General features: G+C 49.8%; 11 protein-coding genes across 11 annotated transcripts; all 11 read right to left on the minus strand.

Annotated features, from left to right (window-relative positions):
- Positions 1 to 233: 233 nt before the first annotated feature.
- TbgDal_XI17920 (hypothetical protein, conserved) lies at positions 234 to 3,239 on the minus strand (the record flags this gene model as incomplete). The annotated part of the gene is made up of 1 exon (XM_011782634.1): positions 234 to 3,239. One exon carries the CDS (start codon positions 3,237 to 3,239, stop codon positions 234 to 236), a length of 3,006 nt encoding a protein of 1,001 aa, XP_011780936.1.
- A 767-nt stretch (positions 3,240 to 4,006) lies between these two features.
- On the minus strand, positions 4,007 to 5,107 carry TbgDal_XI17930 (exonuclease, putative; the record flags this gene model as incomplete). Its single annotated transcript, XM_011782635.1, has 1 exon — positions 4,007 to 5,107. One exon carries the CDS (start codon positions 5,105 to 5,107, stop codon positions 4,007 to 4,009), a length of 1,101 nt encoding a protein of 366 aa, XP_011780937.1.
- A 971-nt stretch (positions 5,108 to 6,078) lies between these two features.
- On the minus strand, positions 6,079 to 9,720 carry TbgDal_XI17940 (hypothetical protein, conserved; the record flags this gene model as incomplete). The annotated part of the gene is made up of 1 exon (XM_011782636.1): positions 6,079 to 9,720. The coding sequence occupies one exon, from the start codon at positions 9,718 to 9,720 to the stop codon at positions 6,079 to 6,081; it is 3,642 nt and encodes a 1,213-aa protein (XP_011780938.1).
- A 624-nt stretch (positions 9,721 to 10,344) lies between these two features.
- TbgDal_XI17950 (DRBD10) lies at positions 10,345 to 11,646 on the minus strand (the record flags this gene model as incomplete). The annotated part of the gene is made up of 1 exon (XM_011782637.1): positions 10,345 to 11,646. The coding sequence occupies one exon, from the start codon at positions 11,644 to 11,646 to the stop codon at positions 10,345 to 10,347; it is 1,302 nt and encodes a 433-aa protein (XP_011780939.1).
- Positions 11,647 to 12,403: 757 nt separating this feature from the next.
- TbgDal_XI17960 (proteasome regulatory non-ATP-ase subunit 7,putative) lies at positions 12,404 to 13,603 on the minus strand (the record flags this gene model as incomplete). The annotated part of the gene is made up of 1 exon (XM_011782638.1): positions 12,404 to 13,603. The coding sequence occupies one exon, from the start codon at positions 13,601 to 13,603 to the stop codon at positions 12,404 to 12,406; it is 1,200 nt and encodes a 399-aa protein (XP_011780940.1).
- A 60-nt stretch (positions 13,604 to 13,663) lies between these two features.
- On the minus strand, positions 13,664 to 14,200 carry TbgDal_XI17970 (hypothetical protein; the record flags this gene model as incomplete). Its single annotated transcript, XM_011782639.1, has 1 exon — positions 13,664 to 14,200. One exon carries the CDS (start codon positions 14,198 to 14,200, stop codon positions 13,664 to 13,666), a length of 537 nt encoding a protein of 178 aa, XP_011780941.1.
- A 608-nt stretch (positions 14,201 to 14,808) lies between these two features.
- On the minus strand, positions 14,809 to 16,044 carry TbgDal_XI17980 (hypothetical protein, conserved; the record flags this gene model as incomplete). Its single annotated transcript, XM_011782640.1, has 1 exon — positions 14,809 to 16,044. One exon carries the CDS (start codon positions 16,042 to 16,044, stop codon positions 14,809 to 14,811), a length of 1,236 nt encoding a protein of 411 aa, XP_011780942.1.
- A 294-nt stretch (positions 16,045 to 16,338) lies between these two features.
- TbgDal_XI17990 (hypothetical protein, conserved) lies at positions 16,339 to 18,324 on the minus strand (the record flags this gene model as incomplete). Its single annotated transcript, XM_011782641.1, has 1 exon — positions 16,339 to 18,324. The coding sequence occupies one exon, from the start codon at positions 18,322 to 18,324 to the stop codon at positions 16,339 to 16,341; it is 1,986 nt and encodes a 661-aa protein (XP_011780943.1).
- A 564-nt stretch (positions 18,325 to 18,888) lies between these two features.
- On the minus strand, positions 18,889 to 20,475 carry TbgDal_XI18000 (predicted zinc finger protein; the record flags this gene model as incomplete). Its single annotated transcript, XM_011782642.1, has 1 exon — positions 18,889 to 20,475. One exon carries the CDS (start codon positions 20,473 to 20,475, stop codon positions 18,889 to 18,891), a length of 1,587 nt encoding a protein of 528 aa, XP_011780944.1.
- A 470-nt stretch (positions 20,476 to 20,945) lies between these two features.
- On the minus strand, positions 20,946 to 21,944 carry TbgDal_XI18010 (hypothetical protein, conserved; the record flags this gene model as incomplete). Its single annotated transcript, XM_011782643.1, has 1 exon — positions 20,946 to 21,944. One exon carries the CDS (start codon positions 21,942 to 21,944, stop codon positions 20,946 to 20,948), a length of 999 nt encoding a protein of 332 aa, XP_011780945.1.
- A 460-nt stretch (positions 21,945 to 22,404) lies between these two features.
- TbgDal_XI18020 (hypothetical protein, conserved) lies at positions 22,405 to 23,286 on the minus strand (the record flags this gene model as incomplete). The annotated part of the gene is made up of 1 exon (XM_011782644.1): positions 22,405 to 23,286. The coding sequence occupies one exon, from the start codon at positions 23,284 to 23,286 to the stop codon at positions 22,405 to 22,407; it is 882 nt and encodes a 293-aa protein (XP_011780946.1).
- Between the last annotated feature and the right edge of the window lie 1,468 nt (positions 23,287 to 24,754).

Genomic DNA, 24,754 nt, shown 5'->3' on the forward strand with positions numbered 1-24,754 from the left:
CGGTACAACCGGCTCACTTTTTGAGAATCCCTCCCCATGTTCATCCGGTTCATCCGCCGAAGTCACTTCCCCACTTGATTCAAATCTCTCATATCCGTTTATTTCCTGTCTTGTCCACCACCTCCCGCACAGCACCTTCGGCATTCCCACTCACACACTCTTATGGTCAGCTGTTTTTCTATTAACTCCTCTCTCTACCGCCACAAACCCAGTGATGTCAGACCAAACCGGCATCATTTCCTCACCCTATCATGATACTCACATGGTCTCACACGCCCGCACGGCTTCTTGCTACGTTTCAAAATTGCCTCACAGTACAGCTGCTCGCGCTGCGTTGCTGAACCGACGGAAAACGTCACGGTTTCTGCCACTGCCGCAGAACCACTGGTAGCGGGTGCCTGTGTGAGCAACGAACCATCCAACGTGCTGATGCTGTCATTCCCCAATTGCGCGCCCGAAACTGGGCTTAAACACTCGGGTGCTCGCTCCTGCCCATGTGAAACCACGTTCGTCTCTTGAGTCTCCGCAACTGACACGGAAGACGCTGGGACAGCATTGGTGCTGCTTCGGCTCTGCGAGTTGCCGAAGACTATGATATCAAGGGGCCTTCCCTCGTGTCGTAATGCAGAGATTCGCGAAGCGGCACGGGCGACATCCTCTTCTAACTGCTGCTCCTCGTTTTGAAGAGGACAGATGCTCAATGCAGCTGTGTGGGGCGGGGCGAAAGCAGCTTTTGTACTCAGTACAACAGAACCTGCCTGTCCCCCAACAGCTGAAAGCATTTCGTCACATCGCCCCTCCATGGAGGGGCGATGTGAGTACGAAACATTACCATTTGGCATCAGGCTACGTAGATGCGAAGCGACGACCTGTAGCTTCTGGGCATCTACTGAGCAGTTGGCCGTTATACGCTCACATACCTGCAAAGCATCCGCATATCGCTGCATGAGAATGTAAAAATCCAGGCGAAGCACATCTGCGGCGGCGGGATCGGGGAAGCGTCGGAGAACGGTTTCTACAATTTCTTCCTCCGGCGACTGGGGCTTGATGAGGCCGCTGAATATTTTAATATCAGCTGTTTGCAGCGCCGCCCACGCCAACACGCGCGTTGCAACGCAGTGCCATGGTGTTCCGTCAGATCTACGGAACAATGTTTCCAGTACCGCAGTGCTCCCGCGCTTGTAGGCCAGGTAAAGAAGTTTCACCGCAACCGACGAAGGCAGTGTCCCCACAGTGGTGATTGCCAAAGTGCTGCCAATTAGGTGAAACACACTTTCGTATGCTCCACTGTGTGTGAGGCCGCTAAGAATGCCAGGAATTATGTCGAGAAACGGCGGGGAACCGATCTCGCGTGCAGGCAAGGTAGGGCAAATGCAGTGATCCGCTGCGTAGGCTAAGTAGGCCCATGAATCCACTGAAGCCGGAAGGCAAAAGGTACTGAGAAATTGCACTCGTGCAGACCTCTTTTCGTAGTCGTGGTAACAATGTGGTCCCGTAAAGGTGCAGTACAACACGAGAAGAGCTATTTCTGGTTTCAGCGACGCCACCTGTTGGACGATACTTCGCAACGGAGCACCATCTGTACAGTTTACGTGTGAAAGAATGGCGTCGATGCACATGGACGGTGCCGAACCTTCAGAACCCCATAATTTCAACGCTTCCATCGAAGAAGCGGGCTCAAGTAAGTCAAATTCCTGCTGAAATTGTTTGCGCAACTCAGTTTGTAACGTACACACTTGTTGACGTATGCCGTCCAAGCCTAGCGCCTCGCGAAGAGGTACATCAAGGCACTCCTGAGCTCCAACAGTGTGAAGAAACTGATACACAGAGAGTCGAATATACACAATGTGAAGCCTCCGAATCAGGTGCATGGAAATACTCTGGTACGACATCAAGTCCCTGTTCAGCTCCCGTTCGCGGTGCAGTGTGGCAACCATACAGTGTTGTAGGTCCAGTAGCTTCCTAATAGCGCTCTCCACGGAATGTTGATCGCGTACTACAGCAGCCTCGGTCTCCAACTCCCGAACTAGCGACTCACACTCTTCGCGCAATCCAGCAAGTTGAGTAGGCGCAGCGCAAACCACCTGATGGCAAAGTTGCTTGTTATTCAAGTCCCCGAAAATAAGCACACTGGCATTCTGTCGCAGGGATATTATGTTCAGCGAAGAGCTTCCCAGCTCGTTCTGCACGAGCAACTCATAGGCTCGCTGCCTGAAGGCTAAATCATGTATGTGACCACTCCACACGAAAACGCTATGGGACCACCCACCAACTGTAGGCAGTGTGCCCGGACCGCCTGAGCTATGTAGTGACAACGAACTAAAGTTCACTGATACTGGCGTTTGCACAGCAAGGTGAATGCCGTACGCACGGCTTTCGCCAGCAAGGAAAATTCTTCCCACGTCCTCTGATCCAGCGGGTACCGACAGCTGCTCGTCAAGCAGCCGCACAGGCGTTACAGAACAGTCAGCCACCTCCTCATCTACCGCCATCATTGCCCCACTGCGCACGTTAGGGGGGAACCAGTAGGCACACAGCGAGTAATCATCGCATATCACCCACAAGGCGGACCCTCCGGCGAAGGCAGCGTGAGTCGGGGTTGCAGAGGACGACACTCGTAGCAAGTGAGTAATGCGGCACAGAATAGAACGGTCACTGGACTCATACAGTTCGGCAACAGCAACACAACCGTCATCCAAAAGGACAATCAGTTCCGCCGTTGTACGCCCACTAAGGATACGCACTGGACACGTGTTACCAAAATCGTATAGAATCTGCACGTGGCACCCTCCCTGGCCACGCGTACAGCTGAACAACTCGCCTGTGCCAAGAATGTAAAGGGCCACATCACAAAATCCGTTCCGGATGCACACAACACTGTGCCGTCTCACCTTCGGCTTCCTCTTCATGCGAGGTAATTCATGCACCTTCACCTGTGGACCAGACACAAACGTGACGGTTGTCCTCTGCCCCTTATCCGGCTCGTGAGTAGCGCAGCAAACCAAGACATCACTCGAATTCGTGGAGGCGTCGATACCCCCATCGGGGACGTCCGGCAGTTTTGCCTGAGCAAGCAGCACTCCGGTATCAGAAAAAACTCGAGCCTCGGATACCCAACTGCCACTTGAGTTACCAACGCTTTTGTACCCCCGTCTCCCTGTAGATACCGTCAGTACCTTACCGGCATCAAAAGAAGCCCAATCAACTGCCGCTGTCGTTATACGCCGCACCTCCGCCATATGAAAGAGTAAAAAAAAGGAGGGGATGTTATGACGAGAGAAAAGTATCTCAAGCCGAGTTACTTGTCTCCTGCACACGTAACCCCCTCGCTTCTCTATTATTGCTTTCCTCTTCCGTTCTTACTCTTCCCACCGCACACTTCCCCGTTCCCCCTCCTGCTTTTTCTCTCTGCTATTATTCCTCTTTTGGATGTTTATCTTCTCCTCCTCGTACTTCTGTATTTTCGTGCAGTCCGTGAAAGTGTGCACACTCCTCGTTCCTTTGCTCTTCGGTGGAGTCCTACACTTTGAAAAAAAATAAATAAAGGTCTTTTGTCAATCCCGAACCCCGTTCGCTCCTTTCTTCTTCCTGTTGTCTTTTCCGGAACGGCACCCCTTTCTGAGAGTGACCGGAGGGCGAGTTGAGCTAGTTACAATAGGCCTCCACCTTCCTTTGTGTATGTTTATGGATATGCGAGTGAGTGAGGGTGCCTGCTTCTTTTTTCTCCCTTTTTTTGTTAGTTTGCCTCTAATCGCGCAAACTCCTAATATTTATACCCCTTGCGCCGCTAAGAGATAATGAGGTCGTGAGTTGAGAATAGGGATCAAGAAGGTAAACGAAAATCAAAAAGTCACGAACAGAGTTTTTGGTTGGGTGGAACAGGAGCGGTAACCACCGTCTGCATGAAAAGTGTCTTAACGCCACCGCACAGGAGAACACACAAAAACGCATAAACGTAGTTGTTGCTGCTGTTGTGCCTCTAAATCCAAATTTTAGGCGACCCAACCTATACAGTTTCCGTATTGTCGGGATCCCTTTTGGAGCAAGATTTCCAAGCTTCAGTTAAGTAAATAAATAAATGTCCGCACAGTTGGGCATCTTGTAAAGCATCGTGTCGGTCCTCCCTTCCAGCAGCGTCAATGCCAGCCAAGCTACATGCTTTGGTTAAATTCGTAGGACATTCCGGATACAACGCACGGAACATTGACATCGTGCAGGTAAGAGGTGATTGCTTGTCCCATACCACTTCCCAACCATTGCGGAGTGCACTTTGGTACAGGAAGTTCCTATCGAAGGCAGCATTATGGGCTATAACAGGCGGGAATACAAGTGTCCTGTTGTTGCGACATGACGATTGGAGCGCCGTGAGGAAACCACCAACCTTTGCAGCACATCCTTCAACCTGGAAAGAGGGTCTGCTTACGCTGACGGTCGCAGCAGCTCGACCACTGCTGAGAGGTACACACTCAACATTATTAGTACCGTCAGGACCTTTGTAATGGATATCTCCCGCTGCTGTCGATGTGGACCCGCTCCGAACATCGGACAAGAACGCGGCTAAATCTGGAAGGATGGCTGCAAAAGGTGGTTGGCGTTCAAGCACCTTTGATGTCAATTTGTGCACCCTGTAAGCAGAAGAAGAAACCTTTTTAGTTGGCTTCACTAAGCGGTGGAATGAACGGCCGCTCAACACCCACTGGTTGTGACCAGCCGCACCGAAGAGCAACTCAACGACCGCGATAGAAATTATCTCGTCTTTCGTGGGTGCAATGCCAGTTGTTTCAACGTCAATGCACACCGCAGAGAGGGGCTGGAGACGTTTAGAAGAAAGCACACTGCGCTCAACTATTGTTGGCGGCGCAGAAGAAGGAGGTGCATGTGGGGCACCAAGCAGTAACGAAACTCCCATTGCAGATGTCTGCACAGCATCTGAAGGATGAGCGGTCGTGTTTTCTCTCCGCTGTTTTTTTTGTACCTGCTCCCCGTCACACGGCCCGTCCCAACCGCTTAAAGCTTCGCTCCAGGAAGAAGGAAGGGAGTCAGGCAAGTCACTATCCATTGTCTCTGTGGAGCTCTTTTCGGAATGTCCGTGTTTATTGGCACTCATTTGGCTTCTCTCCACAAGGCTAGTGTATTATGAAGAAGTCGATAGTAAGACAATGATAAGGGGAACCAAAAAAAAAAAAGAGATAAGAGTGAAATGTCGTACGAGTGAATTTGCAAAAGAAAAAAGAAAGGTAACCACTCACCAGGTGCGTATAACTTGGTGCCCTTAGACACCAACGCAAATCGCACGCACGGGGACGATTCGGCGTGTTGCCGCAACAATACCTGAGCTATCAAAATTTCGAACCCCGATGCAATTTTCATTGGAGTTTCTGTCGCTCACTTCCTTTTTGTGCCGACCTCCCTTCCTCCTCCCTTCATGTTGTTCTCCTCCTTCTTCATCTGAAAAGGGAGAAAATCTCAAAATCATCGCCCCCCCCCCCAGAAAAAATAAAACGACGAAACAAAATGAGGAAGACAGGACACCACACCACTTCTCACGACCTTTGACCGTCGGCCCTTTCCGACCGCTCGAAATACAGCACATGTTAATTCTTGGTATTCCGTGTAAAATGCCGCCATCAAGCAACACTGCAGAAACGCGCACCCCTTGCCTTCCGCACACGTGCAAAAAAAAAAAAAAAACTCTTCACACTATGGCGACTACAAGATGTGTCGACCACACCCCCTTATTCACACCATCTTTCTTTTGCCCTCGAAGAGCTGAAGTACCGCCTGAACTTGACCAACGTTCACTTACAACGACAATTTACGGTCACATTTGCCTCCTCCAACACATTTTCCTTCCTTCCTTCATTGTTTTTTATGGGTGATCCACAATGCGGAAATACATCTCATTTTTGTTTTTTCTTTTCACTTTGCACCACAACAAATTGCACAAACTTAATACTCGCCGAAGCTTTCCCCCTCAGAAAAGCAAGACCCCATCCCCGCTGCGACGCGCAGACGCAAATTAAGTACCCAAGTTTACCAAAACCAACCACCTGACAGCGCAACCAATTAAACCATTATTTATCGCACATCACTAAAAAAGCCCATGAGTTGGGCCTCTAAAAGACGCGCGCTGTGTCCACATATCCCTACGACTGCCATCCACTGCACAGCCTTCTGAGACGAGAATAAAAGTGTCATAATTCCAACGAGAACAAAGGCGACTGCTGGCCTAACCGAAACCCGTGCGGCTTTTTTGGAAGCATACACCAACGACAGCAGTGAAATATGTGAAGGTGCCAAAGGAAGAGCACATAGCACCTCCCGCAACACGGCAGCAACGCTGGAAGTTCGGGATCCTCCAGCTCTGTACGCATCGTGAATAAGACACCCCCAAAGCAGACCCAGTGCGTAAGCAAGCGGAGGGAAGTAGCGGTAGTTTTCTCGATCCAGTTCCAGGAACAATGTGTCGTCTTTCACCAGCAGAAGCAGTAGAAGCGATGTTACAACATGCAGTCCTGGTTCATAGTCATGATTCCACATGTTCAGGACTGTCAAGCAGGTAACAGACAGAATGACGTTATAATTAACAACGACGCCTATATGCTCCATCAGCTCAGACGTTATGGGTACTGCGCCTGGCAACAGGGCCTCACCACCCAGGCGAAATTTCAATAATATAGCTGTGAAAAGACCCGTCACACTTACTACCGACAACAACCGCCGAAGGCCAACCACGTGCGTCTCCCAGATCAACAACACGTCACTGGTGTCGCTCTCCTCCATGCCGCCGCGGCCCATCAACGCAACAGAAAAAACAGCGAAACACACAGCAACAGTGCTTAACATCCATAAATACTGCATCCTCTTCTCTCGGTAATGTGCGACGTCAAGCGTAACAAATGTGAAATACACAAAAACGCCCAAGGAAATGAGCAACAGTACGCTAGGTGTCGGTAGAAGGTAAGTTCCAAGACCAGCCACCAGGAAAAAGGTTGCGACAAGCCAGTAGATGACGGAAATTGCCATGGGTAGGGATGCCATCGGTAGATATCGACCCGCTGCAACAAGCAACATGCCGGCAAGCACGCACTGCTTGCTATAGCCTAGCTCCTCGGTTCCAAATTCTTCCTCATCTTTGGCGCTTTCTAGGTGAATAGCTTGCGAGGCGAGAACAATGATACCCAAGCCTAAAGCACCACGTGCAACAGAATTCAGGTGCCGCATTATCGGCCCCACCCCAAGGTGACGTGCTGAGAAAGGGTATGTCAGAGCGCCAAAAACGATGCAGGACATACCTACAAACACATAAGCGGCCGCCCCTTCGGTGATTTGGCTCTTCGTGAGAAACTCGTACGTCGCACGCTGAAAATTCCGTACGGTAGACGCCACCATTAGCATGGCACTGAAGGCAAATAACACCACGGTAGCGACGATGGTTTTGTTGCCCATCTGCGATACTTTCTCTAGTTCAAAAAGCATGGCAACAAACCCACAGAGCAGTGCAGCCCACCACATTGTGGTGATCTCGACAGCAAATAATGGCCCCGACGATTCCATCTCAGCGTCCTCCACGTAGTAAGAGCCTGTAACCTCCACCAAGAATTTAAAGAGTTTTGCAATATACGATGACGCCACCAGGGAGGCCCCTGCAGCGCCAAGCACACCGTTCCTGTGCAACCGTGAAACCAACAGCACACCAACAACACTCGTAAATAACACGAGAACAGCGGGATACACGCCGTCCTCTTTCTGAGAGTAGAGAATGTGCTCCACCACAACAACATTTAATGACTGAAGAAAAAGCGTTAATGCATACAAAAACTTGAAGCCTGTGAACGCGTGGGGGAATGACATGCAGCCTACGAAGTAGCTCGATAGTATGTTACCGGCCAAAGCAGGACTCGGAATCGTTCTTGATTCGCCAAATACATGCAGTCTGAGAATCACAAAAGAAAACGTCCGAGACATCCACCAGGCGAGGAGCAGGCTCGAAAAAAAGGCAAAGATGAACATAAGCCCTGCGTTACCGCGATCAATGAGAAATAGGTTAAAGCTGCACAGGCAAATAACGAGGTTGAACATGAGAGGTCCCGGGAGCCCCACAACGAATCCTACAAATACGGCTGATACCGCCGCCGCCACAATGGCTACCACACGCTCTTTCATGTGACGGTCCGTCAGGACGCTCCGTCCCTCCTTATCCGCATCAAGTAGTTTTTTAGTCATATAAGCAGCCAAAAGTGCAGCGTACAGTGCAACAGATAGAAGAATACCATTGATCGGCGGAGCCACACCGTCGAACAGAAACCTGTATCGTGAGTTGAGTAGCCGATAAACACACCAATTAGGTAAAATCAGCGCACCAAGAGCGTACATACAGCTCCTATACCGGTATATAGTTACACACAGACCGAAAGAATCGTGCGCAAAGAACTCACGTGAATTTTGCTTGTTGGACAGGAGGAACCATAGGCTACGCTCCGGTTTCCAAAAGAGGTACAGAATCTGTACGCAGACCATGCCAACAACGTTAACGATGTTCGACAGCCATGCTTCGTACAGGTCCCTCTGGAATGCCACGTAGAGAGTGGCCGGTAGCACCAACAAAAGAACTGTAAAGACAACTGCTTCAGGTTTTCCGTTAATCTGCATCCAACTTTCCCCAGCCTCCTCCCCAACACCAGCAATACCACTACTCCGGTTACCGTCGTCATCCGCTTTGCCGCGCCTTTTTGGTGACTGACCAAGGTCTGCTTGTTCCCCTCGGGTCACACGACGCCTCAAGACAAAACTACTCTCCAGTGGCCGATAGAAATAGCAATGAATAGCGCACATGCTCAGCAAGAACCACGCGGGGGCGTGACGCGAACCGACAAAGGCTGTGGTGCTGGACAGCAGTGAAGGCAGTACCAACATTGGGGTAACGCCCAAGACACTACGCTCCATCAAACACACAAGTTCCGGGTATCCAACCTGCAACCAATGAAAGTGAAGGAACGCGGCCATAGCGGTGGTTGTTAGCAACCCCTGCACAGTTAATATCATACAGAGGGGGCCTAAAAACGTAATTGATGCTCGCAGGTTAGACAGGAATAGCGCAAAGCCGAAACAGAGGGTGGTGGCAATTATGGCAAACACACCTCCTAGACGGTATCCAGCGTAATCCACCACATACGTCACAATGCATCCTGTGAGAAGAACCGCAAACGCGAATGATGACATCAACGGAATAGCACCAAAAAGACCTACAGCCAAAAGCAGAGAGACCGGCAGTACGTACTTCGGTGACCCCGTGTGAAACTCCAACTCTTCCGAGGGAAATTCGGCCCTTGCTGGACCGCGGAATTCCCCAGGGAGGGAACTGCATCCCGATCCTGTAGCCTGTTCCATCGTCACCCGTCGTGCTTGCTCATTTTTCCAGAAATCTGCTGAGGCCCGAATGGCCGCGTCAGCGTACCCCTCACGACCTGCGTAGGCGGCACCTTGCGGTTCACTGGGCAGTCCCGTATTGAATCCAACTTGAGATGGTGGCACGCCTGCAGCAGACACAGGTGCGGTAGCAACAGCGGGAGTTGCGGTTGCCCAGAGGGGCCTAGTTCCTCCATGAAATTGGAGGGCGCTGTCGGGAATACCACCGCCGCCACTGCTTGAATGACCGGGTGGAGGCGGAAATGCAGGAAGTAACGGTTGCGCCCCCTCACGAAGATCAGTGGGGTTCATAGTTGTTGCTCGTTTTCTGCCCTCACTCGTATATCTGCGCACCTCTGTGTAAAGTCAATATTAAGTTGATCTCCCAGTGGTGCTTTTAAACAAGCAGGTTAACGCTCTCTAATCGGTGGCTAGAAACAAGAAGTTTTGGTCCACCAGACACAACTAAACCCACCAAAGGTGACAATTGATATTATTATATTCCGCTCCCTTGAAAACCTGACGTGGAGATCAACGTACAGCGTCATGGGTATCCGTGAAAAAAAAAAACGGAAGAAGGAAAGAGTTTCAAGCGTGGATGAAGAAGCGAAGATCAGAACAACGGCAGTACCGTTAGGCAAAAAAACAATGTTGGGATCAAAAAGGGGAAATGAGGAAGGCAAGCATGGCGTTGCACCTAGCAGGACCAACACAAACGCACGCACAGCAGCGCACACAAGTAAATAATGATTGAAATGGCCCTCTCCCACCTTTGGCATTACGGTTGCCGACCCCCATCGGTTTTCCTTGCCTCAGCAGAACTTGCTTTGGCGTTACTTTGTCGTTTAATCGAATTCTAGTTTGCATAGTCCTTCCTTTAGCACTTCACGGATAAAGGACACGACCTGCACCCCATCTTGGTACACCAAAGTACATTTAGTTTGCCTCATTGTTGGAACTCTTGTTGAGAAGTGCAGCATCACGCTGCCGGCGCAGCTCCCGGATGCGTTTAAGCTTCTGCAGGGCGTTAATGTCTTCAATAGCGAAGGACACCAATAGGCGGCGATGGTCCCCAAAGATGGTCGGGTTGTTGTTGAGGGCTCGAAGTGCATGGAGGGCCACGGGGTGGTTAACGAGCTCAACGAAGGCGTAACCCTTCGACGTGCCCGCAGAGTCCTTCACTATCTTGACGTTTTTGATGGGGCCATACTTCCCCCAATTCGATTTATCGGCAAAATTTTTGTTCTTTTTCAGGAAAGAACGCACGTGTGTGGAAAACAGCAGCCTCAATTCCTTCTCACCCATCGTTCGCGGCAGGTTACGCACACTAAGTCGCGTCGTACTAACGAACATGTTGCTATCACGCAGTTGATTCTTTCGAGATTCATAGTCCGCACGAATCATTTCGATATAACGGGGGTGTAAACCACGGGCGGCAGGAGTGTCGGGGAGGATAAGCCCCTCTTGCAATAGATAAAGGTGCCGTGGGTCATCAGCAGCCACCTTTGTGCGCTTCTTCTTTTTCTGCTGGGCAGCAGTGGCATCGTGTGAATCCTTCCGTGACAGCACGCGATGGACGGTGAAACGTGTCTCACGGAGAGTCATGAAAGGTTCACGAGAGTTGAAAGCATCAGCACGATTCTTGAACAACAGCCGCTTCGCCCTACAGTGTGAAAGATCTTTCGTCTGTTCGCACCAGTCTGCACGATCATTCGCTGATAACTCCCGTGCGTTCTGTTGGGCGTGGTCAAATATTTTGTCAGCCATTTCCACAGTGCCGCAGTGTATAAAGCCTGTACCTGCAAGTGTTTTGGTTCGGCTGTTGCGCACCAGGAGCACGCGGCGGACGCCACCGAAACGCGTCTGGAAAAAGTTTAGTAGCTCCTCCTCGCTTGTGTCGAGGGGAAGTCGTTTTAAGAAGAGTTGAGTTTCCAGCGGGTCCTGCTTATTTAACCGTTCCTGCTTCTCCTCATCGATATCACTCTGAACTTCCTCTTCCACATCCTCTGGAGTGCTGTGGGTCTCGTCATCATCACCAGAACGTTTCTTTTTCCCTCGAAAGCGTTCATCCTTCTTCCCCTTTGCGTTACCGCTGTCGTACGTCTTCGCTATAGCGACCTTCCAGTTAGACTTTTTTCTCTCAATCTTGCGCTGAAGCTTTTTGCGGATGCGCTGCTTGGCCTTCTTCCTCCTCATCATTGATGGTGTGGCCTTTCTCTTAAGTAACGCTGCTGCCATCTCGCGTCAGGCTGATAACGATGCTTAGCAGTAGGTGTCGTATGTACTGTCCGACACGTATTAAGCAAAAGAGAAAGTAAATTCAAAAGATAAGAAAAACAATGGTCAGGTCGGGCATAAAGTTATGTAATATCCGGCGTGCAGTGTGAGAAAACAACCTCACAAAAAACAACACGAGCCGACACAGGACAAAGCAAACAATACCAAAATGAACGGTATATATATATTATAAGCAGGGGTAGGGTCGTTCCCTGCGACAGATCCACGCCCCAAGTTCAGTAGTTAACCCAGAACATCAAAAACAGAAATGAAGCGCGGTAAGGGAAAGATAGAAATAGGCAAACAAAGAAATTTGCGACGCCACAGTGAAGAACCGGTCTCTCCAAACGTACACAACCCGTGAATAAGCACGTAAAGGTGAGTAAAAGAAAAACAGTCATCAAGCGAGAGGGTATGGAAGAAGAAGAAAGCAGTACACCCTTCGCCCTCTCTCCCGCCTCACAGTGTTAAATTGGACGGCCCCTCACATCAGCACTATTGTTTGCTTGACTGGGTCGGAGCGCCACTCCGCTTATTTGAACTCTTCTACACATTTGATTTCCTTTGCTTTCCTGCTCGCTCCTTCTCCGGAGGTGGCAGCTGCGACCACCGGGGACCACGTAAAAACAATCGAACACCAACAACAAAAGAATAAAGAGAAGGTGCCCTCCCCCTTCCCATATGATTCTCTTTTGTGGAATAACACGCGTAAGTTTCTTCACACTTCTGCAAGACGAGATAATTTCTGAATGCGGTTGAGCAACAAGTCACCATTCTTTACTATACGGTGATAGTCAAGGTTTGTTGTGTCTCCACGATATGTGGTAATACTATCCGAGACACGGTCCATCTTGCATGCGATGCGCTCATTTGATATGAGGGTTCCCAACATGCTATCCAGAACTGGGGAGGGAATACCAAATGCATTGCTCATTGATTTTAGCGTTACACTGCTGTATGAATCAAGGAATTGCTTGAACACAAGCACACGCACCTCGCGAAAGAAGTAATTAACATGCTGCGACAGGTACACAATACCTCGTAGTTGCTGGCACACAGCATCGAGGGTTGGAAAAACCTCCTTGTAGCGGCATTCGTATATGGCAGTAATGAGATGGAAAACATTCTTGATGTTGGCACTGTGCACTTCGGGGCTATCGATTATGCATTTCTTCAGCTGTGAGCGACTCAACACGGGCAAACTAGCCACAACTGTGACGAGAATGAATTCGTTGAAGTCCATGAGCTCGCTAGCAGCAAAAGTGGAGATTGAGTCTAATAGTAGCTCGGAACCCTTCTTAAAGTCACGGATGTATACGTAGAAGAGACCTTCGTATACCTTGAGACGGTTTCGCCGTTCCCAATCACCCTCCTTCATCAATCGGTGAGCGCTGCAAATGCCATTAGCAGCAACTTCATTGTCAGAGAACGCCAGTCCAAGAAGGATGCGCTGAAAGCAAAGGTCGAGCTTTGATCCGGCGGCAAGGGCTTTTCCGGAGCATTCGTTGTTGAATTTAAGACACTCCTCCATGTCCCCAATGCGGGCGAAATGATGGCATCTAGCCAGCAGACCATCACGCACCTCCACATCACCGAGGTTTTCCTGCGCATCCTTAATGCGTGCATCCAACTCTTCAAGTTTCGTCGCATTTATGGCATCCATCGCGCGCAACTGCTCCTCATCTACCGTCCAACAGAACATCTCCGACGCGAAGCGCAAGTAAGGGGCCATATTATGTTCGTGCGCTATTTTCAACATGGCAGCCTTTACCTCCTCGCGCACAGCTTCGTCAACATACTGCGAGGTGTACGTGTGGCGCAAATGTAATAGTTTAATAAGGGGATCCATTGGAGGGGGTTCTTCAACTGGAAACTCCTCCTCATTGTCCATAATACCAACCGGTTGCTGAGGCGGCATCGTTACTTCTGCTTATATCACTGAGGCTCTTGACGGTTGATTTACCTGAAACTGTAACTATTAACCCTTCCCTCTTTGTCCTATTTCGATCCACCTTTTTTCAGCACTGTCTTCTTTTTTTCCTTTTCTTTCTTTTTTACTTGCTTCTAAACGTGTCTGTTCTCTCGCTTGATTACTTGCCTTGTGTACCCGCACTCCACCACATCGGATGCAGCAGCAGCAATTTGGATTAAAAAAGAAAATAAAGAGTGATGAGGCACATTGAAACACAAAACAAAACACACAAGAACCAAAGATAAAACGCGCGGAAGCAAAGGAAGAGGGTAAATGGGATCTGAGAGAACTGGCGCCGCAACTACAGATCCCTTTACTTTGCTGCTTTACCGCCACGCACCGAAATAACACAGGTGAGGCAATAATTAGACAGCACAAATACCAACCGGAACTGGCACAATTTTCCTTTCGTTGGCAATGAAAAAAAAAAAAGGACATATTATAAGCACATGGGGGTGTTCCTGCCCGTGCCACGAGGACGTGGTGCGTCGATTGTGCAGCGTCAACAATGCATACAATAAGATGCGAAACCTGCATCAGCATAAATTTAAACGAAGGAAAAAACAGCGAACGAAAAGTGTTGACGCATAATAGGTTAGACGACCGTGCTAGAGCTTAAAGTTTAAGTAAATCACAAACTATAAAGGTATTTTTCACATGTATGTGCGTTTGCCTGTGAAATATGAATATACCGTCAACTTCGGATGTAAACGGCCCGCATTCTGGTGCGGTGAAGCTTTCTCTCCTCTTCTGCATTTCCATATCCCACGATGTCTGCGCCGATCGAAATACAATTAGAGTGTACTCACGGGCCATCCAAGCACATCACCTACGAGTTTGCCTGTACTCTTCCGCAAGGGATCCGCCGTTAGGTGGACACGGAACAACTGAACAAGACAAAGTGGTAGAGCTCCGTGAAGAAGTACTGTGCGTCAACTCATCACATTTTCTGGGCAGTGCACACCCTTCAACCCACTAAAGAACACACGTTGGTACGGCGACATATCGGGAAAATATAAGATTGAACAAGAATTAATGTCAAGAATTCAAAAGCCCAGCGAGGAGGTAAAGCCTACCCGACTATCCTATATAGCGTAAACAGACATAGCGTGCGAAAACAGCATGAAATTAAGCCCCGCATCGCAAATACATCATAAACTGCCTACACCACCCATCGCACCATTCTCCATCTCAGCGCGAAAGATGGACTTCTTAGTTCTCGATATGATCCCTGTGACAGGACCGGGACTTAAAGGGTCTCTTGCATTGCGCTCCACAACGTCCCCAAAAACATGCGAGGGGACATCCCGTTTGAGGACGGGAGCATGTTCATCCGGCGGTACTATATCCACAGCATCGCTGAACCTAACGCGCCTCTTGGGAGTTTTCATATTCGCCTCCACAGAGGGCATAGAACCTCCAGACTTCTTTTCGTCAACTATCAGTGTAGCCGCAAACCCAATATCTCCGGGAGATGTATATTTGAACGCGGGTGGTACTGCCAACGACGGGTCATGGGGAATTAGCTGTTGCCCGCACACCTCAAACCCCTCCCCCTTAACTGACTCGGTGGCCGCAGATGGGGTTATTGTCGTTACCCGTTTGCGCTCCATCTCCTCGCGAACTCGCCTCTCCTTCTTTGCGATTAGTCTCTCCGTCATGAGGCGCTCCGCCAGTTCATCATCATCAATCCGATCCCCCAGCTCCCGCTCGATTTCCAAGAGTTCTTCCTCTGTAAGTTCATCAAGTTCATCAAAAATCCCCATATCTTCTTCCTTCAGTCCCACCTCCATCGGTGCTGCCCTTGTGCCGCCTTCCACAGGATCCAATCCAGAGTAGTTCGGGCGCTCATCCACTTGTGCCAATGGGAAAGATTTCATGGGTGCATTAGCGGCAGCCCCCTGGCACGATTCACTTGCCACCGGCACGCGCTTCTTGCTGTAGTTTTCCATGGCTGCTTGTTTGGTGGCTTCAACCTCTGCCATTGCCTTTTCTGCACTGGGTATCTCTGTCAGGAATAATTGCTGGCGCTGCGCCAGCGCGCCCTCCTCCGCTATCAACGCGGCTTCCTCTCCACGTAAAAAATCCAAACGCCTCTCGGCAATTTCCCGCGCCTGCTTCGCGCTGCGCTCGGTGAACCAATTATCTCCCAGTAAAACAAGAATGTTATTCGTATAGTCGATGGTGGCTTCAAAGTACGCCGCACCAGATGCTACAGGGGCGAGCACAGGCACTCGACACCGGTCCGTGATGCACTGCAGAACATCCTGAAGTTGTTTGTACTCACCCATTTTTCGCCTGCATCGCTCTAACTGTTCCTGATTCTTTTTCGTGAGATAGTAAAACAGTTCGGCCCCTGTAAGAACCTCCCCTTCGTCCGAGTCCATCGAATTCGCTATCCGCGGCTACTGTAGCCCTACTGAAACGTAAGGGGTGAAACAGGATATGAAAGAAAGCAAAGAAGGTTCCGTGAAAAAGATGGAGAAAACGAAAGGGACGTAATTGAAAGAAGAACTCAAACAAAACACAAAAAGTCCTTTAGGGTGCGTGTTGGGTGGAAATCAGAACCGCGAGCACGCGCGTAGATGTGTGTATGTGCACATCCAAGGATGTATCACGCGTACGTATATATCTATGCTACAATAAACCCACGAACCAACCACTAGCGGCTCATCTTCACGTCAAGTGGCAATCGCTGGTGGTGGAGCCTCAGCCGTCTTCGACGGTGCCTTCTCCAATTTCCCACTGGAAGCCGCGAGCAGCGTTTCCATTCGCATTTTCTCCACCACGCGATTGTAATCATCGTGAAGATCATTGTCGTATGGCGTAATACGCATTGCCTGCTCTAGCAATTCCAGAGCCTTGCGATAGTCTTTCAGCCCGCAGTGAGCGGCGGCCCCCCTCACACAAGCTTTGAGAATAGCGTATACGTGACCACTTTTCTCCCCCACTTTCCTCGCAGCTGCATTCCGCTTGCGCATGACCTCATCTTCACCACAGCCACCACCATCACCCCCAACTCCATCTTCGCTCCCGTCCTCGTCATCGCTATCCACCAAATTCGTTGAAAGGGCTCCAGGACAACTCAATGCTTCCGCCACTTCTCGGCAAAATTCTAGCACATGAGAAGATTCCATCAAAGCTTCCTTGAAACAACCCTGATGAAGAAGAGCTGCGCTCAAGTTGTTGCGCGCCCGCACCTCGTAGGGATCCTCCTCCAAAACCTGACGGTAAACATCGGCAGCCGCGGCATAGTCGCCTTGATAGTACATGGAAGAAGCTTCGTGCAGTTTGGCAGCAAGTGGGTCCCTCGTTTCTAACATGCCACGTTTCTTCATGTATGATTCCACTAACTTGTAATCTGCTATGACATCCGCATCCTCTTCCGCGTCACAGTAAGCAGCCGCCATCCGTAGATCCTCTATGCCGCGCTCAAAGCACTTCCCCCAGCAGTAAGCCGCACCGCGGCGGGAATGAAGCTTCATCATTAGATAGCGATACCGCTCTTGTGTGAGGTCACTTGCCGGAGTATTGGACAGCATCGTGAGGGCCAACGTACAGTCCTCAATAGCACGTTTATATTCAAACAACTGAATAAAGCAAGCGGCACGGTTTGATACGCAAATAAGAAACGCACCATCACGCTTGATAGATTCCGTGTAGGCGTCTGCGGCTGCTTTCCACTCACGGCGTTGATAGTGTTTATCCGCCCGCTCTTTCCAAAACATAGGACTATCTTCAACGCGGGTCGGTTTATAGCGGCTTCTCCGGTAGTACTCATCCTCTCCACGCGACCGCGTGGGTATTGCCGCCATTTTCGATGTGAATTGTACAGGAACGACGACAGTTTCTGTGTGGCGCACGCATGGGGCCATCTCCTCTTCTTTTCTTTCTTCCATACTCCCTTGCATCGCACCAATATCCCCGGGACATTGGGGTGCTCGTTTCTTCTCCTCATGTGCCTGCTGTTCGACCCGCTGTTGTTCTTCCCATGAATACAACTCCGCCTCCGCAGAGTCCTTCTCCTCCTTCATTCGCCCCTCTATGAGACGCCGCTGTGCACGGTCCACCTCCCACTGTTCCTCCGTCATTCGTCGCTTCTCTTCCTCCCTTTTACCAACACGTTCCTTTAGCCGCCGGTTGTAGGACTCCTCCGCCCGCTGAATAGCACCAGCCCGCCGCTCCCGTATGGCTTCGGCGCCAATCTCCCCTTCGTTGATACAAAGAGATTCCCACAGTTCCGGAACCCGTTTTCGTAAACGCACGCGTAAACACGTTCGGTCCTCCGGATCCATAAAGTGGGTAGACTTCGCTTCATCTATGGGATGCAGCAGGTCAAGCACCAAAAGATACGTCGGGGAAGCATTTACCTTCACTAAAAGATCTGACACAAAGATATCAATGGCCTCCTTCTTAAACCCCTTGATCGTGATGCGGAGGAGGACTTCGGTGTTGGTCTGCTCCCACTCGTATACAGGCTTGACTGGCATTACTTTGTAGAGGCCTCCACATAAAAGAGGGGGTGAATTGGGAAGAAAAAAAACAAGAGCATCAGGGGGGAAAAAAAAAATTATTACCACATTCAAAAACGATAACAGAAAAATGTCACCATGCAGTTGACCAGTACTTACCTTCCCACATATCTCTCCTACCTCCTCCATACTCATACGTTGAAGCACTCACAGCGCATTGTCAAAAGGAAGAGCAAAAAAATAAAAATAAAAATAAAAAAAACTCTCCCCTAAGCAGCCACAAAGGGAAGCGGAGAAAAGATGTCAATAATCAGCCTCAGAACGTGGCATCAGAAACAGTAATGTGCACGCCAGAGCGCTGGTGTTTTTTTTTTCCCCCTCGTGCGTGACCTCACAGCAAACAAAGTGAGAGGGAAAAGACATCGAAAGAAGCAAGGAAAAGGGGGGGAAAACTAAAACTAAAGATCCTAGCGTCGTACGACACGCAGGTTTGCGTTTACTTATATAGGCAAGAAAATACAGAGGAAGGGTAAAGAAAAAAAAACTGCTACCGTCATTCCCGAAAGGTTAAATATGCTTTTCGGACACTCGTTAAACAAAAAGTAAACAACGTTTGCGGCCCGTTGACTGTCGGGCGAACTAGCGCACCTCCCACATATACTTTTACACTTCTTTAATATGGTACCTTTCTCCCCCTCCTCCCCCCCCAACAAGTGCCTGAGTGATGCGGCCACATCCCCTACCTCGTCCATATGATTCTTACTTCCACCGCTCCTTCGCTCCATAACCACTTATACTCTTCACAGTGCCAATAGTGCTTGTGAGGAGCTCCTGGAATTTTGGTGCAGAAATACGGTACAAGGCAGCAGCACCATCCTCAGCCAGCCCAAAAAGCCGGTGTGGCCCCTTGTAGAGCGCGTTTGCCCATAGCGACAAAACCGTTGTGCTGGGCGAGTAGCTTTCCTCTGGTAAAACTACGTAAAAGGGAGGCATTCCATCCGTAAGAGTCCCTTTGCCGTTCTTGCAATACAACGGTAGCGATAAGCATGGATCTTTAGGGCTGTTACCTTCCCGCTCGTGGCACGAGGGCGGTGGAGGAGGGGGAATAGAGTTCACATAACGGCGGTGCTCACAGCACACCGTGTAACAGCCCTCGCAGACACGAACCCAATTCCTGGATGATTCTAGACAACCTGCCCTATCTGGCAGCTTCCCCAAGAAGGAAGAGCAGTCGTGGCAGTAAATAAGGCCACATCGGCGGCAGTGATGACGTCTCACAAGGTGTGTAAAAGAGCGGCTGCAAGCATTGCAGGAAGTAACTGATTCATCCCGCTCCCACGGCTGCACCCGAAAGGGGTCGCCAGCGTGGTCGGCAATAGCCTGGCGGTGAAGCTGCCGCATTAACACAAGCAAGTGCACCAAATCCCCCCGTATCTCCTCATTCCGCTTCACGTAGCGTCGAACTCGGTCGTCACGCCCCTCTACTGCCTCGCGAACACTACCCAGTACCTCCCTTGTAGCAATCTCCCTCGCCCTCTCTGCCACACGATCTACCAGCAACTGCAAACGCACCTTGTCTCGTACATACGAATCGAAATCCCCCCCAATATGCGGAGAGGAGGACAATCCCTCACGCGTAATTTCGGGTACGGGAGCGGCAATATGTGTGGAGTCAGTGGAAGGGTTCGAGCCGAAGTCGGGCTCAAGTGGCGCACTATCCTTTTGATGGTCAAAGGTGTACACGCCACCATCAGTCGCGCCTCCCATATCTGGCCTCCACTCACAAGAATGCGTAAGCTCCACTATACCCCCAAAGTAAAGGATGTTTTCATCAGCTTTTTGATGCACACTACAATCACCGCCGGCTCGCCTAATGTTTTCTACTTCCTCCCCAGATTGTGTGGGGTCAACATTTCCCGAAGGAGAACACCCAGAACCCTTATTTATCAGCACAAAACCAGCGTCATTTCCACTTCGATATTGCTCCTCATATTGTGCGCGCCGTTCGGACGCCAAATTTGCTACTGCAGCATCAATTTCTGCATCACTAATATCAGCCAACAAATCCAACCATTCGTTTCCATCTGCGGAGTCAACGCCCTCTCTAGGTATATATCTTTCGTCTGCGTGCCCCGAACCACCGCATAGATACCTCTCGTAGACTCCACTCAAGCTCTCCAGCCCACTTCCTGAACTCACGTTTGTGCTCAACGCATCTCCCTGTGCATCAGGCATACAAGCAGCCGGTAATAAATCCACATGGCCGCCCTCCATCTTGCGCATAAGGGCAGTGGCAGCCTCTCGTATCATCTCCACGGTGACACCCCTGTCCGCACCGCGCGACATCGCTATGTTAATCCCCCTCTCACCTGTGTTATCTACGTTAGCGCAAGCAAACGTATACTAAGGTAAACTAGAACAACCCGAAGAGAAAGAATAACTATAACTGGTCACTGTCAAAGTTGAAGGAAGGTAGAATGAGCACAAAGAAAAAGGAAGAGAAAGGTAACGAAACGTAAAGGCAGTTACACCACCCAGAACAGGCAACGGCTGAACAATGGGCAATGAGAGAATAACACAGGAATTTCCCAACGCGCAGCAGCGGACTTCATTGAGTGGGAGACGTAGAAAAAAAAAAAGAAAAAAGGCGGCATCGTTCCTCCACTGTAAGTGAAATGAAACTATGGAAAGCACTCACCGTACAGTGACGACGTCCACCATCAAATGGGTCCGTCATTAACCTCCCCACTCCAAGTGGTTATCCCCACACACTCACATCTTGTTCAAGGCAAAAAACAGCTAAGAGTTTGGCAACTTCACTTAGAAGCGGCGCAGTAGGGACACATTCTGATGGCCCCCACCTCCTCATGTGGGTGACGCACCAAGGTTGCCAAACAAGCGGAGCAAAGCCACGCCAAATAACTCACGTTCTCCCCACTTGCAACGCCGGTTTGCGCGGGATCCTGAGGTAAGCAGGCAGGTGGCACCACGTAGCGCTCAACAAGAAGCTCCCGCTGCCGACGACTATTTGTAGCGTTGTCCATCTCCCGTTGGCCGTTCCGCCTAACAGCCAACTCCATCAAGTAGCCCACATGTGACAGTGCGAACTGAGGCGCCCAAATCCCTCCCGTAGTATTCGCAAGAGCCTGAAGACGCAACCCAAGTGCGCTAGAAACAACCGCCGGCCCGAAGACATGAACAGCAGTACGGAGTCTCGTAGCAGCTGTAGCAGCTGCTGAGAAAGGACACTCTTCCGAGAAGGATAATGGCCGCGTGTCGCACACACCGCTAAATATAATCATCGCCCCACCAGCAGGGACGAATGCGTCGCACACCTCTGCACCACACTCATCGAAACTCTCGCTAGGACACGTGGAATATGACCGAAGAAAGCAGCATGCAGCCAGTATGGCTCCAGCGAGACAGCGCCACACGCCCACAGGCTCGGCATCTTGTTTATCACTCACACGGACATCACCACACTGTAGAATCGCCCGCTGCAAATTCACCACCGAACGGCCACTGAACCTGGGAGAAGCACGGTCACTGCCATCAGCTTCGTTAACGTTGCCGCTGTACTGCATCACAGCATCCTCTACAAACGAGTCGTACCGATTGTCGCTAACAGTCGACGTGTACGCATACCGCACACCTTCAACAGGGTTCGCGCGAATGACAGCTACCGTCGGAACGAAATCTGAAGAACATCCACGGACCGAACTGAACAGTGCGGAGGCACAATGAGCTGCCTGAGAGAGAAGCGCAGAATCACACGAAACACCAGATGAATGCAGGATGAAAATATAGGATGGCATCAATCTTGAAAGAGAGGCCAGATCACCGCAGCCCTTTGTCCAAAAAAAAAACTCACGATGTTTCTAATCACCCCCAGACACGATGGTGTCACGCCGTCGTCACTTCAGCTATCAATATGCCTTCCCTGCCACTTACGCTCCGCGCTACCGGCAGCACGGTCACACACAAAGCAAAAATGTTTAAAGGTGCGGATATATGCAAGAAAAAGTTAGAGACTGGATGTCACAAGAAAAAATAATTTGAGCGGTCACGCTCACCGAATTACCTTCGCCGTTTATGTTATCCCTACAGACACCCAAGGGACTTTATAACCCCATACCCAGAAATACATATAACAAAATATGGATATATGAAATTCAAAGGATTTTTCCTCCTCCAAATGTAACTGGGAAGAAATATGAACGGGGTAACCTTTTTGTCGCATGTCTCCGTACCAAGTTTTGGGCAAAGTAGCAGACGCTACATGATGCTTTCACTGCGGCCCTCCAGCAACTTCACAGCACGGGCAAATATTTGTTCCTTGATGTCGTTGACGGTACACACCGTACTGTAGTCGTCTATTGCCTCCTTTAGCTTCTCCGGGCTCTCGCACTCCATCGCCTCGATAATGGCTGTGATGAGCATATGCTCACGTGTGTACTCATTAAACTGTGGGTCAAGCTCTTGGTATTCAGTGAAGCGCTCTCGCACCGACTCCACGCCTACAGAAACGTTTTCGCTTGTCAATGTGGATAATTGCGATAACAGCGCCATGAAAAACAAATTCCTTGCGCCCAGTCGTGCTGCACGGTCGTCGAGTGCCTTGCGTGCCAGTCGGTCGTACATCATGAGCGCTCCTTCATAGTTCCCCCCCTTTATCATCTGCTCCGCCATCGACTTCAATACGTCAGCCGCCATTGTGTGTGATCCCTGAGCCTCGTAATATTTGGTAGCCCGATCCAGCCACTCCACCGCACGTTCATCAGAACCGAGGAGTTCGCTAAGGCTCAAGCATGCCTTTGCTGCCTTGACGTTTTGTCGCTTCCTGTCGTAGGTATCAACGATTTGCTCGTACAAGCGCGTGGCAGCTTTCACATCACCAGCCTTCGCATGACACCGGGCCGCTTCCTCGAGATCCACGATAAAGTCCACCTCGTTTTTATCTTTCTTGCATAACTCAGCCGCTCGCTCAAATACACGCGCAGCATTTGCAAAGTCACCGGCCGCCTTGTACTGTGTGCCCGCGGAAACAAGCTTTTCGTGGGCCTTCTCGTAGTTGCTGCCAGATCCCAAAAAGGAAAGCCAGCCCTTGTGGAGCAACTTTTCCGCCTCCGCCACCAACTGTTCCGGGGTTTTAGACATGTACAGAAAAGGATGACTTCTCCTGATTGCAGCTTCAGCAGTATCAGATATTATGTCGAACCCTTGTGTTCTCTATCACTGAAAGGTTTCTCTTATCAGCCCCCTCACACTTCCCTTAATATACTTATGGGTATATATATATATATGTACAAGCTCAATAAATCAACTTATGATAGGAGAAACGCTATTATCCAATCACCTTCCTTATATACTTATTTCCCTCTCCCTACTTTTGGTACTACTCGAGGATTAGTTCCTCCTCTCGCCGCAGAGCAATGCCTTCGAAAGTGGCCCGCAGAGACTCTTTCAGCACGTTACAACTAAAAGAAAGGGTGGGCAAACAAAAAAAAAGAGTAACGGGGAAAAAGAGAAAACAAAAAAATTATTAAGAGGACAAAGCGATGAGTACCCGAATAATAAGAATATCTTAGGGAAACTTTGTGGTCCACAAAAGACTCGCAACTTACGGAACGCACGACAAACTGCTCCTTTTCCCCACGAGGGAGCTCACAACCACACGCAACCCCCGAGAACATAATACACATGTGACCCGAGAAGGGAACAGCAGCATAAATCGTGTGCTTCATACGTAAGCGTTATGCATACAAGAGCTTTTGAACATCCAGACTCAATATACATAGCAGGTAACAAGTGATAATAAAGGCAGAGAAAGAAATGAAGAAGGGACCGTAATGGTTTGCAGACAGCCCCTCCCTCCTTCACGCACCCTTTTCCGCAGCAGCCATGACATTTAAAAAAAAAAAAACTTTCCCACACACACACACACAAACACACACACAGAGAGAGAGAGAGAGACACTGACACAACAGAACCACGCCGACTCATGGACACTGTTGCAGGCAGTGAAGGCGCACACACAAAAAAAAATGTACGTGGGACGCGACTTTTTCCTCCTCTGTGCTCTGTTGTTGTTGCCTTTTCACTCCACTCTGTAATCGTCTACATTTCGTTCATCCTCCCCCGCCCCCCCCGCTCCCTTTTTTCCCCCGCCAGGACAGTTCGCGAAGAATTGGAAGAAGAGAGCAACAGGGACCTCAGCTCACAGCTGCATATTTATGCAATGAAGCAAACAAACAAAATAGAGCCCCATGTACAACCGCAGGAGGTGGGGAGTCAATGATCAAGAAGAAAAAGTGAGGCAGCGGAGGTAACGACACACTTCAGTGAGCGCAGAGAAAATAATGAAAGACTGAGATGAAGTACAGGAGAAAAAAGAAAAGTTCGGACGCACTACCTGAAAAGGGCATATTCCACCTGGCGTCACCATATAAGAAGCAGTCCACATGCCTGCTACTGGTCACTCTTCTCCTTCCCCCTCAATTATTATTACTCTCCCCTCGATACTTTTCTTATCTTATCCTTCTCACTCTTTTTCTTTTTTTTTTAATTTTCTCCCTTGCATTTTCTTTGATTGCTGCCTCAATTTCCTTTACATTCTCTTCCTTAT

The sequence above is a fragment of the Trypanosoma brucei genome, chromosome 11 (genome assembly GCF_000210295.1).
Source record: "Trypanosoma brucei gambiense DAL972 chromosome 11, complete sequence".
Lineage (NCBI taxonomy): Eukaryota > Euglenozoa > Kinetoplastea > Trypanosomatida > Trypanosomatidae > Trypanosoma > Trypanosoma brucei.